This window comes from Bubalus bubalis, chromosome 19 (assembly GCF_019923935.1).
Source record: "Bubalus bubalis isolate 160015118507 breed Murrah chromosome 19, NDDB_SH_1, whole genome shotgun sequence".
Classification (NCBI taxonomy): domain Eukaryota; kingdom Metazoa; phylum Chordata; class Mammalia; order Artiodactyla; family Bovidae; genus Bubalus; species Bubalus bubalis.
The window spans coordinates 41,819,836-41,838,673 of record NC_059175.1 but is presented as its reverse complement, the minus strand read 5'-3'; the positions used below and the strand labels follow the sequence as shown (position 1 = coordinate 41,838,673).

At 42.1% G+C, this 18,838-nt stretch overlaps 1 protein-coding gene across 5 annotated transcripts in view; it reads right to left on the bottom strand.

The window, feature by feature from the left end:
- The window catches only part of DROSHA (drosha ribonuclease III), a 124,483-nt gene extending 105,647 nt beyond the window's left edge, over positions 1-18,836 (bottom strand). For 2 of the 5 annotated variants that reach the window (XM_025270433.3, XM_006067803.4), the window contains exons 1-5: positions 18,671-18,836; positions 13,722-13,787; positions 11,651-12,487; positions 7,596-7,688; positions 1,256-1,487 (exon numbers count right to left, since the gene is read on the bottom strand). In XM_025270433.3, coding sequence (XP_025126218.1) covers positions 1,256-1,487; positions 7,596-7,688; positions 11,651-12,487; positions 13,722-13,738 — 1,179 coding nt within the window. In that variant the 5' untranslated portion in view covers positions 13,739-13,787; positions 18,671-18,836. 5 annotated transcript variants of the gene reach the window in all.
- Between the last annotated feature and the right edge of the window lie 2 nt (positions 18,837-18,838).

Here is an 18,838-nt window from a genome sequence, read left to right as displayed (position 1 = left end):
TTGTCGAGGAAAACAAACCCAGCAAGCTTAAACCACGATCAGTTAAGTACTCTCATTTACAACAACATTCTGAAGTAACAGATGCCTTCTTTCCAGGGATGTTTTAAGAATTCAGGGAGGTAATCTGAGACACGTGGGGCAGTTTCACAACTAGGGCTCCACATGTGAGCTTCTCCTTGCCTGTGTCACCTGAACCAGGACTTAAAACCCTGCTTTTCTTTATCAAGTAAAATATCATGCCACCAAGAGAGACCTCTCAAACCTTTTTGTCAGAGACAACAGTCTCCTCTCAAGCTCACCATAGGTAAGGGCCCAGTCCAAGTCGAAGATGTTTTTACAAATTGCCAAACAACAGAATGCTCTCTTATCTACCCCACCCACTAAATCTAACATCTCCAGGCTCTTCTGTCCTAAATCTGTAGGTATCCCTTCCTTCACTCATTCGTTTCATCAGTGAACATGACTGTGTGTCCATTCTATGGCAAATACACCTAACTTAATGGGGATGGAGGCATAATGCCTGTTAGGGGAGAGAGAAAAAAAAAAAAGAAAGGGAGAGTGACGGAAAATAAAATGGAGATGGAAGGAGGAGGAGAAGCGAGCACACAGAGGTCGTGGGGCCCCCAAGGCAATGAGGCACGGCTGCTGAGCCCCAGGAGCCCCATCGTGAACGCACGTGTGCTGACTCTCCTGAGAGCCCATCCCAGGTGACGACACTGCGACTCCACAAAACCAGCAGCCAGCACAGGAGACCTGCTATGGGCACCTTTGGTCACGGGCAGACTTGCAAGAGACAAACTCAATTTCCCCTTGTTTCTCGTTTTGAGGGAAACACACACACACGCATACAGATGTACACCACAGGATGCATAACATAGCTATGAGTGAGAGCTTACAAGACCACCAGCATCAAGCCTAGCAGTGGCATCAAAAATCAGAATGAAGAGATCCTTCCATACACCCGCAGCACTCTTGCCTTTTGTAAAGCAGCTTTTGTCTACAGCAGTGGTTCTCAACCAGGGGGAGGGGCGTTCTCTCACCCCCCAGGGGACACTGGGCAACGTCAGAAGACAGCCTCGGTTATCACAGCCATGAGGGTGCTACTGGCATCCGGCGCACAGAGCCCAGAGATGCTGCTCGACATCCGACCATGCAGCGGGCAGGCCCCGCCACAGGGAACTATCCAGCCCAAGACACCAGCAGCGCCGAGCTTGAGGAGCTCCGGTCCGTAGCTTCTCTCCTACCACAGACCTACCACCTGATCCATGGGGTCACTGGAGTAGTAGTTTTCTGAGTGGGTGCAGCGAATCCACACAGGCTTAAGGAGTTCTTCTTCCTCCTCCTCGTTTTTGTCAGGCAGCGCCTCCTCTGGCTCCTTTTCCTTGATTGAGGTATAATTCTTCTCTTTGCCAGAACCCGGGATGTCACTCCATCTGTCTTTTTCTTCCTCCCAGCGAGCTCTCTTCTTCTCCCTGCTTGGGGAGCGACTTCAAAAGGGGGCAGAGGGAGGCTATTAAAAATGTTCCTTCCTTGTAAAACTTTTCTATTTTACCTGTTTAGTTCATTTGTCACCTAAAAGAAAAACGTCATGCCAAACCACCATATTCGTTTGTATGAAAAACCAGTGACCCCATGACACCAGTCTGCTGACATCAGAATCACCTGAAGTTGTTTAAAAACACAAATTCCTGGGCCCTATCCCAGATCTACTTACTGATTCAGTCTCCGGGGGTGGGGCCCAAGATTCTGTGCTTTTAATAATCTCCCCAGGTGATTCTGGTGTGCATCCGGCAGGTTCAGGGGCAACCGGCAAACCATAACTCCTAGAATAGAAAGATCTCTGGGAAATACGTGGACATCTCCATCTATAGACAATCTCAGCATTGAGCACACTAATTTTGAATTCTCCATATCTTGCTTTGCCAAGAGAAAAAAAAAAGTCTTTACAAAACATGATCTCCACTTAGCCATAAATTTAGCCTGAGGACCAAAATCCAAGAGTGAACCAGTTATACCATCCCTCACCATTTCTCTGGAAGCCCCTACTTGGGTATTACTGCTTAATGAACCACCAATTCGCCTAACTCTGATCCCCACAAATACTAATAGTAACTCAATTAAAAAGGAAAAAAGCAATTCTATCTCCTTGAATAGCTGGAGCATGAAATTTGCAAAGGCTCAGCGTATGGACGTGCTTGGAGGGAAAAACCCATAGGGTGGATTTTTAAATTAAGCCCAGGACATTTCAGTGGAACCGTACAGACTTGGAGAATCCAGCCAAGGAGAGAGACTGCTTTATTAGCGACGTGCTGCCAGCTCGGCAGCTCTACTAACAAAGTCACTCTTACCCAAGAAAGTTTACATCTGGGTCAAAGTCACCAGTAAGTTTCTCCATCAACTCTATCACTCATTTCTAATTTTATGGCAGGGAAAATCTAAGTGTAGGTGTGTATACATCAGGGGGGAAATAGTGGGTGATTAGAAGGATTATACATATTACTTATTGATGCCACTTCTAAATATTGCAGTGTACATCAAGAGGTTTGTTACCAGAAAAAAATATTTACTGTGATGTAAAATGTATATATGTTCACTGTAGAAAAATAAAACAAAAATCACCTGTAACACCACTCAGAGATAACAATTACATTTCACAAATATGTTAGAAGATATAGATATATAAACACAAGTTTCTAAAAACAGGAACTCTGTAGCCTGTTTTCCTCAACAAAGTGGTAAATCAGGAACATCATTCTACTTCAATACATCTACATCTGAACCATTTTTAATAATGCATATCATTCTTTTATATGTATATACCGTAATCTGACAAATCTGATCATTGTCATTTAGGAGATTACCTTTCTTCCCCCACTGTAAACAATGCTACTGTAAATACACTTGTGTTCTTTGCAGACTTGTCATATTATTTCACACACAAAGAGAGTGTACTTTTTTAAAGGCTTCTCTACAGATAAGAATTACCAGTTTAGATTACCATCAAAACCGTATGTGATTTCCCATTTCCACACATCCTGTCAACATGATTGTTTTTCATCTTTTCTATCCTTATAAAGAGAGCATCTCATTTAATTTGTCACTACTGAAATAATGCGTTTCACATTCACTTCTTTTATTAAAATGAACATGAATCAATACACCATGCCGATATTTTTAAAATTAGGATTACAGTCTTTTGACAATTTTTTATTTAAATTATCACCCATCTTCTGTCATATGTAATGTAACCTTTTTCAGTTTATTTTCCTTTTAATTCTATTTATAGCTATATCAGAGTCGGCAATGGCAACCCACTCTAGTACTCTTGGCCTGGAAAATCCCATGGACGGAGGAGCTTGGTAGGCTGCAGTCCATGGGGTCTCGAAGAGTCGGACATGACCGAAGCGACTTAGCAGCAGCAGCAGTATAGCTACATACAATCTTTATATGGCCAAATGCAAAGATTGTTTTGGTTTCTATTTCCAGTCTTAGTGTTATGGCTGTAATCCTTTCCCATCGCACAGTTAAATAAATATATTTTTCAGTTACTTTTAACATTAATTTTTTTTACTCTATCTGTCCAAAATCTAAGGCAGAAATCTGAACTCAATTTCTTTTCCATACAGTTTGCATTGTTTCCACATCAGTTTCTCCTCTGATTTGAAAAAACAACTTTATGATAGATGTAAACCTTTATATATACTTGAATGTTGTTCCAGATTGGTCTCATTGACCTATTTATACCCATACCAAACTGTGCATTATTTTTCTTCATTACACTCACTTCTATTCCCAAGAAAAATCTGAGTCCTAGTAAAGTTCTAAAAACAGTACCTCAACTGAACTTACATTAAAATTATAGATTTTTTGGAAGGCAGATATATTCACCACTATACCACCAACACTGCTAAAAACTACAAATATTTTGGAAGAACACTGGTATGTTTTTTAACCCTATCTTCCACTCCCACTACAGGAATTTAACATGCCCTCCATTCATTTACATCACCTTCCTCGTCATCTACTACACTTAATATCTTCCTATTGATCAATATATTTTTAAGTTTATTAAGAAGTTTAACTTTTATTCATTTAAATTTTCTATTTATATTTTCTATTAGTAAGTAGGTATTCCTGGTATTCAGGGAAGGCTGTTAATTATGATATGTTTATTGTATAACTGTCAACTTCGGTGAGTTAATTCTAACATTTCTTGACTGATTCTCTTGAACTGTCCCGGTAATATCATTAGCTAATAATGGCAAATCCTGGCTCCCTGTGGGTGTGGTTTTCTTTGTTTTTGTTTGTGGTCCTTCCTGAGAGCCTGACACTCTTGTAAGCACTCTGATACACTTAGTCCTGACAAGATTCCTGAGGCAGATATAAACATCCTCTAGACAGGAAACAGAATTAGAAATTATATCACTTGCCCACTCTCACACAGCTAGCAAGTAATAGTTAAATGCTAATATGATTATTTGACACAAACATTTTGACATGTACCAAAAATACCACCAAATGTTTTATTATTACCATCGAGAAACACAGGCAGAAGACATCCTTACTCCATCCACTTTAGGCTGGTGTCAAAAATAATGGATGATCAGGGTTGTCTATTGTGAACAACAATTAGTATTCTTTTTTTCTTCTTTCCTTTTTTTAACACTTTGAGAGGGACATTTCAAAATAGGAGTAAAACATCATTTTAGGTGTCTCAGGCATTTCAAATTTCAAAATCCAAACTCAAAATTGTTGTTTAATAATATGCTATATTACAAACTATGATAACTTTTCCTGCTTTACAGTATTTACATCTATAACTTTTATTTTCTCATCTATTGCATTAGTTAGAACTCAAAGAATCCAAGTCTCTGCCTTCTCCACAAGTTACTGGGTACTGGAGAAGAAACAACTAAACCAAGAGATTTCCAGCACTCCACATTAAAAACCAACCTAGGGTGGGCCCTCAACGAGTTCCACAAACACAGTATCTTAGCTTTTTTCCTATCCTTATCTCCTCCTCTTCCTCAGGCCCTTTCTCACTGAACAGACTCTTCCTAGTTGACCTCATCTAATTCATGGCATTTAGCATTTCTAGCTAAGACCTCTTTTCTGAACCTTATACTTCTGTGTCCCACTAGGTACCACACAATTCCACCGAGCCGTCTAACAGATTTTCAAATTCTACTTGCCCAAAATTGAACTCATTCTTTTGCCTGTTTCTTAGTGTTTCCAGCCCTCCAAGGGGAACATCACATCTCAGGTGATGACCAAGTCCTACTGACTCTCCCACATCGATCTCTCTCAATTACCTCCAACTTTCCCCATCGTCATTGCCACAATGGGTCAGTCTAGCCACAATCATTTCTTTCCTGGATTACTAACAAAAGCCTAAATTCTTTTCCCAACCTCCAGGTTTGACCCTCTGAGACCACTTCTCCAATGCAGCCTTCACACCTGCTCTTTCTCTCCCCCTACCATTTGCCTTCCCTTAGGCATTCCTTGGAGAAGGCAATGGCACCCCACTCCAGTACTCTTGCCTGGAAAATCCCGTGGACGGAGGAGCCTGATAGGCTGTCTATGGGGTAGCTAAGAGTCGGACACGACTGAGCGACTTCACTTTCACTTTTCACTTTCATGCATTGGAGAAGGAAATGGCAACCCACTCCAGTGTTCTTGCCTGGAGAATCCCAGGGACGGGGGAGCTTGGTGGGCTGCCATCTATGGGGTCGCACAGAGTCGGACACAACTGAAGCGACTTAGCAGCAGCAGCAGGCGTTCCTACCCATACTCCAGGGAATCAGTCCATTGTCAACTTCTCTGACTACCCGAAACTGAGTTACTAACTACTGTGTTCTAGAAGCGGTATGTATTTGCTCTATCAAAGGCACTTCTCACAGCACTTAACTTTCTTATTCCTGGAAAGCAGGGACTCTTGTTAAAGACTATCATCGTACCGTACAATACCTGGGACACACAAGAATACAATGTTTGTCATTTGCTTGTTAAGACATACATCAGGTGACAGTGGTAGGAAATGGGGTCTCCTTGTCTTTTTTTCTAACATGTATGGGAAGGCCTATAAGGTTTCAACATTAAATTTGGCTCTTCTCAGATGGTATCAATCATGTTCATCACGAGATAATGTTCTCTATCAAGTTACAGAAGTCTGCTTATACGCCTACTTTACCAGTTTCTACTCATAATTGAATGCAACTTTAAACAGCTAATAGGCAAGTACTGAGATAACTCTAGAGATTCTGACACAAAGAGTTACAGTTATAGATCTCCTAATACTAACCTATCTACCCATGCAACCTTGGAATAAACCCTCAACTATTATAACACACAACTGAAAACAACCTGCTCATATACTAATCAGTATTTTCATATCCATATTCATAAAAGAAATTGTTTTGTGGCTTTCCTTTCATTGATAGTTTTGCCATTTGGATTTTCCTGATATCACAGCATGAGCTGAGCTTTCCTTCCATCTTCTTCAGTGTTCTAAAAACAGTTTCAAACTTTTTTGGAAGAGACACAAAGTCAACTTTTTCCCATAGTTATTGGCCTATTAACATTTTCTGCTCTAAGTGTAAGGTTTATAATTTTTGTTTTCATAGAAACAACTCATCACATCCAAGTTTTTAAATTTCTCAAATAAAACATCAGTACTTATACCAACACACTATAATTTTTAAATCCCCTTCATTCCTATAATAATACATTCTTATACCTAATGGATATGTGCTTTTCTTTTCTTGATTTGCCACTTTTTAAATTGTATGGCCTTTCAAAGAAATCTTGCATTTATTTACAAATATTATTATGGCATTATAGTTCTTTTTCTAGTTTATTAATTTATTTTACCTTCAATACCTTTTTCTGCTTTTTTAGAGTCAAGAGATTAGTAATAATTATATATATAGTTACCATTTATTAGGCACTACTGGGCCAAGTCCTAAGTGTTTTATGTGTGTAATGACCCCTTGTCACTCAATAAGGCAAATATAACTGTCCTTATTTTAGACAAAGACACTGAGGCTTAAAAAAGTTCCTTTGCCCAATAACAAAATTGGGAAAATGAATAATTGACCCAAAATCTGTCAGATTATTGACAGTACTATTCTTAATTACCATTTATTAAGGCATGAATTTTTAGCTCTTGATATAGAATTGGTTACATCCTGTAAATTTTTATTTGCAACAATTTCAATGTCATATTTCCAAATAAGGTATTACTGTAGTTTTTCTTTTTTTTTTTTTTTCTGAAACAAGTAAACTTAAGAGCATAATTATGAATTTTCAAGGTCTTTAAAAAAAAAACAAACCTTGAACTACTAATATAGTGTTTTACAGCAACTGAGGTCACAAAGTGGCCTAATTTGGGGGACTTATTAAAATTTTCCTTGTGCATCCTATATACATCTTGAAATAAAAGGTTTTTCAATAACTGGCTACTTTAGCTTTTCACAGTGTTCTTTGGACAGATGCTCAGGCTATTCTGAAGACCTGGCTGACACCCTGCAAAAGCACAAAATCTGAATTTCAGGAGATAATCCTATGACTTCTTCCAGTGTCAACTCCTTGCTTACCTTCCAGATCTCTTATACTCTTTTTTGTAGGACCTTTCCAGAGATGGTGATCTTCGGCTGTCCCGGTGCCTGTGTCTCTCCCGTTCCCGCTCTCTTAAAGGAATTAATACACAGAGCTATTTTCAACAGAAAGACTCAAAAACACCATCTCTTTTCACTGAATTCATCTAAATAAATGGACCTCACCTCACCTAAGTATTCTGCAGCACTATTCACTATGGGACATTTTTATTCACCTTTCATTTATTAGAGGTTAAAGGAGCATTTCACTTTACGCAAGTTAACTACCTTAGACATTTCTTGCTGTTTTCTTTAAAAAAAAAAAAAAAAGAAGAAGAAGAAGTCATACTTAATACTAAGCAACGAAGGGAATTTTATCATAATCTTCTCTTGAGACCTTCCAACCAGCCAAACGTTCTACAGGGAAAACTTCAAAGGATTCAACTGCCTATTGATTTCTGAAACACTCTTAATTTCATCCAACAAATAAATGCATATAGTAAAGATGAGGACAAAGGTCTATGATAAAAAGCTCTAAACTCATAGGTTATACACCTGAGGTATAGTTCTTAGTCATCACTAACTACCATGAGACTCTAGGTCACTTTAAGTGCTGTTTTCATCAAGGGAAAAAAAACTCTAAATAGAGACAATGAGTTTACTCACCGTAAAACTAGAATTCAGGATTTTAAACCTTCCAATATAAAGCTGGAATTTAGTAATAATGATAGTAATAACTTATGAGCCTAATCAATATGCACAATGAGATCTGAAACAAAAATTGGAATCCCAGTGTGTTTACATTAGAACTAAATCTAAAGGAAATAAATACTAGGTCTTAGAGTGGGGCAAAAAAATACTGTATTAGCCTGAGTCCAGCAAGAAGATTACAAAAATGTCTAAACTCAAAAATAGCCACGCCCCACCTTCCCGCCACCACTTCCACTGCGGGGGCACAGATTCGATCCCCAGTAGGGGAACTAAAATCCTATATGCCTGTCACATGGCGTGGGCAAAAAAGAAATAATAATCCCCTACCTATAACCAAATAGAAGAAATGTAAATTCGCTGAAATCAAAACTTACAAAATTAATAAGAAATCTTAGATATTAACACAAAAATTGTTTTTCCACTTAAAAACCACTCCTTCCTCAAGAAAGACTTCTTTGAATAACACTTTTAACATATACTTAAGGCTCAGGTACACACCAGCTGTCCAAAGTAAAGTAGCCAGTGCTTGGCATTCCACATTCTTTATCTGATACACTTCTAAAATGACAGCTTACTTTTAGACAGCAAATCCCACCTAGTGAGTGGTATCACATGACAACAATATAATGTAATTTGTGATGGCATGGCGGCTAAAAAAAAACTGCCTCTATTTCCAAATAAAAACTCTATTTATAGGATATTCCTAATTTTTCGTTTGTTTTTGTAACATCTAGGGGATAGGATTTTGCATTCAAGAGTGGCACCTCTCATTATGACTGCTACCTCTGAGTGGCTATGAACTGAAAAGACCAGTATAAATCACTGTAATACTATATGATGAACCCATTTAAAGCAAGAAAAACAATGCTTCAGTTATTTTTCCAAAAATTCTTCCCAGTTTGGGACTGTGAAGATATTCCTTAGATACATAATAGCTCTCCAATGGCTCAACACGGTACTCAACAGGACAGGTATGGGGTTACTGTGCTGTAACACCGCTCAAGTGTGGGAAGCCACTGCCCTGCTCCTTACTGGCTGCCCCTGCAGCTCTTCCTTTTCCTAATCCCTGGAGGAACTTGGATCTTTCATGACAGCAAATGCATCCATCTACATCTTCACAAACCTTCTCCAGAAATAGTCTGCCCTGAAACAATCTTGTAATCACTATTCACCCAGATTTCGGAGGAAGAGAAGAAGAAAAGGAAAAATGAAATTTGAAAAAGTGTGGATGCACTTACCCCAAGAAGCCAGGGCAGAAGCAGCCAGAAGACAGACTAAAGAATTTGCATAAACTTCATCTAATCTAACGCACAACTTTGTGAACATCTGGTTTTCTCCAGTGTACTTTCAGAAGTTATATACTAGCACTTCACAGGCTCCATGTTTGGTTCACAGAAGCATTCTATATAAGACAGAGGACTGACACGCTACTAAGACCCCCAGAGGGAACTGCTTTTACTGCGGCTGTGACATTAAGGCCGCTCCAGAGCAAACACCCCCAAGTACAACATCATAAAACAACTCCAGGGTAAATAAAGGCCATGTAGAAAGATGAGCTAACTGCCTAAGATCCCCCACAGTAAAGGGGTTGTGGTTTAGGCTCATGGGGATTAAGGGTCATTTTTTCAGCATTTGATCTCACTTAGTGACAGGGATCCTCAGTTTATAGAACACTTGTGTTTCTACAAGCTTACGCCTGGATGGGAGAATTCAGGAATTTACTGCAGAACCCTAAAAACCACAGTACTCTCAAACAGAAAAAAAAAAAAAAAAAAGTCATCTAGAATGTTGAAGTTTGCAGCAAAATGTTTCCCCAAAGACAGGTTTATTAACAATCACTTTAAGTCTGAAGAAAACTATCAAACTCTTTCGAGTTTAGATTTTCACCATAAAGTTGTAAAATGAACCCTCACAGGCCTCTGCCAACTAATGCATCACAAAGTTAAGAACAAAACTGACAAGGAACAGTAAGTCATCCTGAAAAGACTTTCCAAAGTCTACCAACTCTAGTCAGCTTTAGCCCATCAGAATCAGTCACCCCTGCAGGAAACATGTCACTTCTGCCTTCAACTAGGCATCAGGGAGAAGCAATAGTGCATTTTCCTTCCAAACCTTCCAAGGCCTGGAGGGCTTCCTTCTAAACCTTTAGGACTGAGAATGACTGTTACCATTTACTGGCAAAATGTTCGGTCAGAATCAAGCACACAGCCATGAGAACAACATGGAAACCAAGAAGCACATTAATTCCATAGGAGTCAAGACTCACTCTCTGCAAATCCAAGTAACAAGGTTACCTGGTTTGGGGACCTCAAACTTTTCAGCACAGAAGTTCCACAAGACAATGAAAGTGAGTGAACACACCACAGCAGCCAGAAAGAGAAGCACCATTACCAGCTTGACAAGTGGAAAACCAAAAATCTTCATTGATACAAACAGTTCACTGAAGGTACACATAAATATTAGTAGAATGGATATGTGCACATTTTTATTTTTCCATCTAAACCAATGATTCTTAGGTTTGGGGTAACAGACTCATACAATCTCTTAAGAATCTGCTGTAAGCCACTGATTTACTTATAGAAAAAAAATATAGACATAAAATTTTACATTTAACTTCAGAGAATTTCTAGACACCCATCAATGAATGTCTGCTGGAAACCTTATTTCCTTGTAAATATAGATTTTGGGCCTTTTGGATGGGGAAAAAAAAAAAGAAATTTAATCTGGAGTGGATTAGTATGTTCTAAATGCAATTTTATTTAGTATGCATACATTTCAATGCAACAAAATCAAATTAAAAGCTATTTTGAAAATTGTAACTTTGATAATGTATACCTAATATTATTTCATTTTATAAAGAAACAGAGCAAGAAAGCAAAAACATAAGATAAACTTCCATTTATCCTAAAAATCAGGAAGCAAGTTCAGCTTGTTAACTAGTTGGATTCCTGACTGACAACAGCAGCCTGCAGACCACCAATTCCAAAAGAACCCACAGTGCAATAACCTGACAAGATGGTCATACTGAACATAATTAAATACAACATCCACACAAACAACTACAAGATCTTTTATTGATCATCATTAAAATGCCAGCTGTACTCGTATAGTAATTGGCTTACATTCATTGAAATGAACCCATGTTGCTAATTAGGGGATGCTTTTCAAAGTGGCTTTCTCCTGAGATCAACTTCCTTCCTCATCAGTTGTCTCTCCCTCTTTAATAAAACAGCCCTTTCCTTTTATAAACCGAAATGCACGGCTGGACCTTTTTGGTCTGGTTTGCTGAGCCGCCTGTGTTAGGATCGCCACAACCTCTCTAAAAAACCACAGGTGCGCTTTACCTGCTCCGCTCGTAGCTCCGGTGGCGGGAGGGCGTGCGCCCCCGCTCGTGATCCGACCTGTAGCGGCTGTCCTGCCTTCTCCGGTCGGGGCTCCGGCCTCGCTCCCGCCGCTCCAGGGACCGATGCCGTTCGCCCCTCCCGTGACTGTGGTCCCGGTGCCTGTGGTCGTCGTAGTGCTTTAGCCTTTCTGGGGACCGCCTCTCACTGGGAGCCTTGGGGAGCGGGTACGGAGGGAGGTGCCTGAAGTGAGGGCTACTGCTGTTACTAGCACTGGGCGGGAAGGAACTGGGGCTGTTCTGGAAGCTACTGAAGTTGGGGGGTGGGAAACTGTGGTGCGAGTACCCCGGCGGGTACTGGTAATTGACCTGCTGCGGAACGACGGGAGGCGGCGGCGGATGCGGTAAGGACGGCGGCGGCATCATGAAGGGGAAGGCGCCTTGGCCCGGAGGCGCTCCAGGGACTGGGGGGTTATTGGGACAGGGTAGCGGAGGCGGCATGGGAGGGAAACAGGGGGGCACGGGGAAGGGGGGCCTCATCTGGTGGTTGGGGAACGGGGGCCGGATCGGGCAGGGGGGTAGGGGGCCTTGCGCTGAAGGAGGCATGGGCGGAGGGAAGGGTACAAAGTCTGGTCTTGGAGGCAGAAAATTGGGGGCCGGAGAGTTGGCGAAGGTGGTGGAAGGGGCGCTGGGAGGTTCGTATTGGTATTGCACAGGAGGCTGCTGAGGGTGAAGCAGTCTCAGATTTTGGGGCCTGAAGGCTGGTGCGGAGGGTCTGGCTCCATGTCCCCCTCGCCCTCGGGGACACCTGGGTCCTCCTGGGTGGAACGACATTCTGTGACTTTGGTGGAGGAAAGAAAAAGAGAAGAGAAAAACTCACTATGTAAACAGCTTTCACCAATACCTGACCACCCCTTAGGCTGCTGGAATATTCCACCCATCTAATACTGAGTTCTCTGTACTATCTGAAACTCCTCAGGGCCAATAAACTCCTCTTTCCAGGTCTCAGCCACTCAACCAAAGCCATGGTCAGTCCCTGGACCCTGTCGCTTCCTAAAGAGGCTCCACTTCCAGCATGACGAGGTCACATCCCAGTGTTCAACCATCTGCTGTGGTGTACTTCTTCAAGTTCCCCCCAACCTATGTCATCCTGTCCACACACAGCATGTTTCTACACATACACTGAGTATCATCCTGCCACACCTTCCCCCGCCACTCAGCAGACTCACAAATTCAACTCAACATGTCCTAAAATGAGTCAATAACCTTGCCCTCCAAGAGAATACCACCTGCTCCTTTTTTAGTGTTTCCCATCTCAATGCATGCATGCATGCTAAGTCCCTTGAGTTGTGTCAAACCCTTTGTGACCCTCTGGACTATAGCCCACCAGGCTCCTCTGTCCATGGGATTTTTCCAGGCAAGAATACTATGGTGGGTTTCCATGCTCCTTCAGGGGATCATCCCAACCCAAGGATTGAGCCCGTGTTTCTCATGTCTCCTGAACTGGCAGGCAGGTTCTTTACCACTTGCGCCACTTGAGAAGTCCCTTCCTATCTCAATAGATGAGACCATTCATTGGTCTTCAAGTCATACACCAGGGAATTACCTGACTTCTCCTCCTTTAACCCTTCTAGTTAAAAATTTATGCTCAAACACCTGTATCATTTCAGCCTCATAGATACTTGAGTCCATCCATTCCATACCATCCTCTCCTGCCTTGCTACTACAGTAATACCCTGGCAGGCCTTTCTATAACCAATGTTACCACCCCCAGGGTACCCTGCTCTCACACGCTCTGTGGTTCTTTTTGGCAGGTCCTACAATGATTACAGGTCACCAGCTCATTACCTCATTTCACCTTTGATGTCTGCCTGACCTCAGAATTGCCAGTGCCATCAGAGCAGGGATCCAGGATGGCTCCTTAACTGCTCTGGTCTGGGTTCCCAGCTATGGATACGGCCTATGTTAACACACGCCCTCCACCTCACAGATCTAAACCCTCCCCACCCCAGATGGCCAGTGTTTGCTCCACCCTGGTCGCCCAAAACGATTGCCATTACTATCAGACCACTCACCATGCACTGCCTTGCATCGTGACGTACTATTTGAATATGTCACATTTTCCACAGAGAATATAAACTCTAGAGAACAGAGAGAACAAATAGATATAAAAATGTTTCCCAAACTGCTCATGCTAGAAAATATTTCTGATTATCTTAATATTGATTTTGCATGCTCCCATGCAGTAAGCAAACTAATAAAAATAAGAGCATGCTGAACTGAATTAAAGTTCACAACTAATTTTTAAGATGTCCTAAGTACTTTGCCAACAAAAGTCCGTCTAGTCAAAGCTGTGGTTTTTCCAGTAGTCATGTAGGGATGTGAGAGCTGGACTACAAAGAAAGCTGAGTGCCAAAGAATTGATGCTTTTGAACTGTGGTGTTGGAGAAGACTTGAGAATCCCTTGGACTGCAAGGAGATCCAACTAGTCAATCCTAAAGGAAATCAGTCCTGAATATTCATTGGAAGGACTGATGCTGAAGCCAAAACTCCAATACTTTGGACACCTGATGTGAAGAACTAACTCATGGGAAAACTCCCTGATGCTGGGAAAGATTGAAGATGGGAGGAGAAGGGATGACAGAGGATGAGATGGTTGGATGGCATCATCGACTCGATGGACATGAGTTTGAGCAAGCTCCAAGAGTTGGTGATGGACAAAGAAGCCTGGTGTGTTACAGTCCATAGGGTCGCAAAGAGTCGGATACAACTGAGCAACTGAACTGAACTGAAGTACTTGTCTCTCTGATTCAAACAATCAGTAGCTTAAAAGACTGGAAACTTAGGCATATTCCATCTCTAATCAGCTAAAAGATCAGGGAGGGAAAAATCATTTCTGCTCTCCCACTCCACATTCTTTCTCCCTCAGTGAGACTAGCATGTAGATTCAAACTTAACTATAATCTGGTCAACATAACAGTGTTCTTTGATTCTCATTCTCAGCCCTCCCCATTGAACAATGTTATGAAGAGGAACAGCTTTCCAAATATTGGGCTTCAGCAAAATGTTTTAAAAACCCAAACAAACATTAACTGCAGAAAGTTTCCATTTAGAAGCATCTTCCTTTAGTCTTCCTAACCAAAAGTTTTACCAACAGGCTGAAGGCAGATTTTCAACTGGCTCATGAAAATAGTTTCAGATTATTTAGCCTTATCAATCACTGTATTTAATAGAAAGTACACACCAAATAATATCTCATTAATGATTACCAAGGGAACATTTCATGCAAAGATGGGCTCGATAAAGGACAGAAATGGTATGTACCTAATAGAAGCAGAAGAGATTAAGAAGAGGTGGCAAGAATACACAGAAGAACTGTACAAAAAAGATCTTCATGATCCATATAACCATGATGGTGTGATCACTCACCTAGAGCCAGACATCCTGGAATATGAAGTCAAATGGGCCTTAGGAAGCATCACTATGAACAAAGCTAGTGGAAGTGATGGAATTCCAGCTGAGCTATTTCAAATCCTGAAAGATGATGCTGTGAAAGTGCCACACTGAATATGCCAGCAAATTTGGAAAACTCACCAGTGGCCATAAGGCTGGAAAAGGTCAGTTTTCATTCCAATCCCAAAGAAAGGCAATGCCTAAGAATGTTCAAACTACCACATAATTGCACTCTTCTCACACGCTAGCGAAGTAATGCTCAAAATTCTCCAAGGCAGGCTTCAACAGTATGTGAACCGAGAACTTCCAAATGTTCAAACTGGATTTAGAAAAGGCAGAAGAGCCAGAGATCAAATTTCCAGCATCCATTGGATCATAGAAAAAGCAAGAGAATTCCAGAAAAACATCTACTTCTGCTTTACTGACTACGCCAAAGCCTTTGACTGTGTGGATCACAACAAACTATGGAAGATTCTTCAAGAGGGGAATATCAGACCAACTGACCTGCCTCCTGAGAAATCTGTAGACAGGTCAAGAAGCAACAGTCAGAACCAGACATGGAACAACAGACTGGTTCCAAATTGTGAAAGGAGTACATTAAGGATGTATATTGTCGCCCTGCTTATTTAACTTCTATGCAGAGTACATCATGCGAAATGCCAGGCTGGATGAAGCACAAGCTGGAATCAAGACTGCCAGAGAAGTATCAATAGGAGAAATATCAATAACCTCAAATATGCAGATGACACCACCCTTATGGCAGAAAGCAGAGAGGAACTAAAGAGCCTCTTGATGAAAGTGAAAGAGGAGAGTGAAAAAGCTGGCTTAAAGCTCAACATTCAAAAAACTAAGATCATGGCATCTGGTCCCATCACTTCATGGCAAATAGATGGGGAAACACTGGAAACAGTGAGACTTTTCTTTTGGGGGCTCCAAAATCACTGCAGATGGTGACTGCAGCCATGAAATTAAAAGACACTTGCTCCCTGGAAGAAAAGCTATGAACAACCTAGACAACATATTAAAAAGCAGAGACATTACTTTGCTGACAAAAGTCTATCTAGTCAAAGCTACAGTTTTTCCAGTAGTCATATATGAATGTGAGAGTTGGACCATAAAGCTGAGTACCAAAGAACTGATGCTTTTGAACTGTGGTGTTGGAGAAGACTCTTGAGAGTCCCTTGGACTGCAAGGACATCCAGCCAGTCCATCCTAAAGGAAATACGTCCTGAATATTCATTGGAAGGACTGATGCTGAAGCTGAAACTCCAATACTTTGGCCACTTGATGGGAAGAACTGACTCACTGGAAGAGACCCTGATGCTGGGAAAGACTGAAGGTGGGAGAAGAAGGGGACGATAGAGGATGAGATGGTTGGATGGCATCACACACTCGATGGATATGAGATTTTGAGCAAGCTCTGGGAATTGGTGATGGACAGAGAAACCTGGCGTATTGCAGTCCATGGAGTCGCAAAGAGTTGTACACAACTGAGCGACTGAACTGAATGATTGTCATTCAGTTCAAGACCCTCATGATAAACCTGGGGCCTAGACAGCCCATCCTGTCACCACAAGCTACTCAGGGCCAAAAGAATCAAGCTCAAACTCCATGCTTGGCATTTAAGGCCCTCTGCAATCTGGACCCAACTTCTTCCAGGCTAATCCTCCATTAACTTCCCCATGAAGTGCCCATCATCCTGTGTGCGTGCTAAGTCGTTTCAGTCATATTCACTCTTTGCGACCCTATGGATTGTGGCCCACCAGGCTCCCCTGTCCATGGGATTCTCCAGGCAAGAACACTGGAGTGGGTTGCCAGGCCCTCCTCCAGGGGACCTTCCCAACCCAGAAATCGAACCCTCCTCTCATTATGTCTCCTGCACTGGCAGGCAAGTTCTTTACCACTAGGGCCACCTGGGAAGCTCTCCTATCACCTTGCTGCTGCTGCTGCTAAGTCGCTTCAGTCGTGGCCGACTCTGTGCAACCCCATAGACGGCAGCCCACCAGGCTCCCCCGTCCCTGGGATTCTCCAGGCAAGAACATTGGAGTGGGTTGCCATTTCCTTCTCCAATGCATGACAGTGAAAAGTCAGTGAAGTCGCTCAGTCATGTCCAACTCTTAGCGACCCCATGGGTGTTTCCAGTTCCTAACATATGAAGTACTATCATCCAGCTTATTCTTTACTCCTGGTCTTCTAAAACCCCTCCCTTTGACTTTGCCCATTGAAGTTTTAACCCATCTACCCATGTCAAATGCCACATCTTCTGTGCTGCCTATCTTGGTTCCCTTTAGGAAGTAATCCCATTCCCTCAAGACTTCTGTTGCTTAGTCTGTACTTACTTCTTTTACAGCACTTACCCGAGACTGCCTCATATAATAATCATGTGTGTATATGTCTTAACTCTTCCACTAGGTTATTAGTTCCTTGATGAATTGGGTTGGCTCATAATCATTTCTGTATCCTTCACAGCCCCTGGCAGAACATCCTGCACAGAGTAGGTGATCAGTAAGTGTTTACTGGCTCACCAGTGATATATGTTTCTATGTTGCTACTGGACATTTCCCTACTGAATATATCCACAACAGGTTTGCATTACCAAAACCAGACAAAAAGCAGGCCATTTCACTGATTCATGCAACATTTAATGAGCCTAGACAGGTGGGGCATGGTCACAGGCCCTGATCAAAGGTGAGTAAGGCACATAGTAAGCAGGGCTCCTGAAGCCCAGAATCCATGTGCAGATACGGATTTTTTTTTAAATTACATGTGATAAACACAAGAAAAGAGGTATGCACAGAGTCCAGGGGAAACACAAAAGGAGTGTACTGAATCTAGAGATGGACAACAGTCAGGATCACCAATACTCCTGTATCGTGTGTTCACTGTTGTTGAACATTCACTATTAGATCCTCATGGATATTTGTAGAAATAGAATATCTGAAAACATTGATTATGAAACTGACCTATTAAAGGCACAGTCAGGCTGTATTGTGGATGTGAACTTCAATTCAAAAGACAAGGAACTCACTGCAACTGGAAAAGTAATTATTTTCGGCGTCTGCCTCCTCCTAAGTTGCTGTTTGGAAGCAGGGAAACTGAGGGAGTCGTTCTGCACGGCTAACATGTGCAGGAACATCAGTCTTTGTAGCAAGAGTTGCAAAGTGTGACTACATTTCTATTAACGCGCTCTTCCACCACCTGAATTCCCAGCCCGGTCACTTATGTCTGGCTGATCCGTAATTGCGTGTTTCCCTGTTTACATCTCCCGCCAGATAGTGAGCCCCACGATGTAAACTTACAGTCTCACTACCCGCCCGAGATCCCGGCGGCTTCAGGCCTGGACCACGACATGCGCGCCACAATGAATGAACGGTCTCATTTTTCACTACTATTTATTTACAGGGCCCGGGCCTAGGGTCCCTTTTCTTTGCCCTTCGCTGCAGATCTGAAGAGGAGCTGCCGGCTCCTATCTCCCAGGCGCCTCTCACCCCAGCCCCAGGCGCCAGCCCCGTTGCAATTCGGATACTTGGAAACACTCCCTCTTCCAACACCCACAAGCTGACCCTTTTACCTAGAAAAAGCTCTCGGGCTGCGAGGTCGTCGTTAGAGTAAAGCCAGACTTATCGAGTAGCCTCCAAGACCGTAGCACCGCCCGCGGCTCCGGAACAGGAAAGCAAGGGAATTAAAAAGCAAACCTGAGAAAGCCGGACCTGCAAGAGGAAAGCGCTCGGGCTCTCCG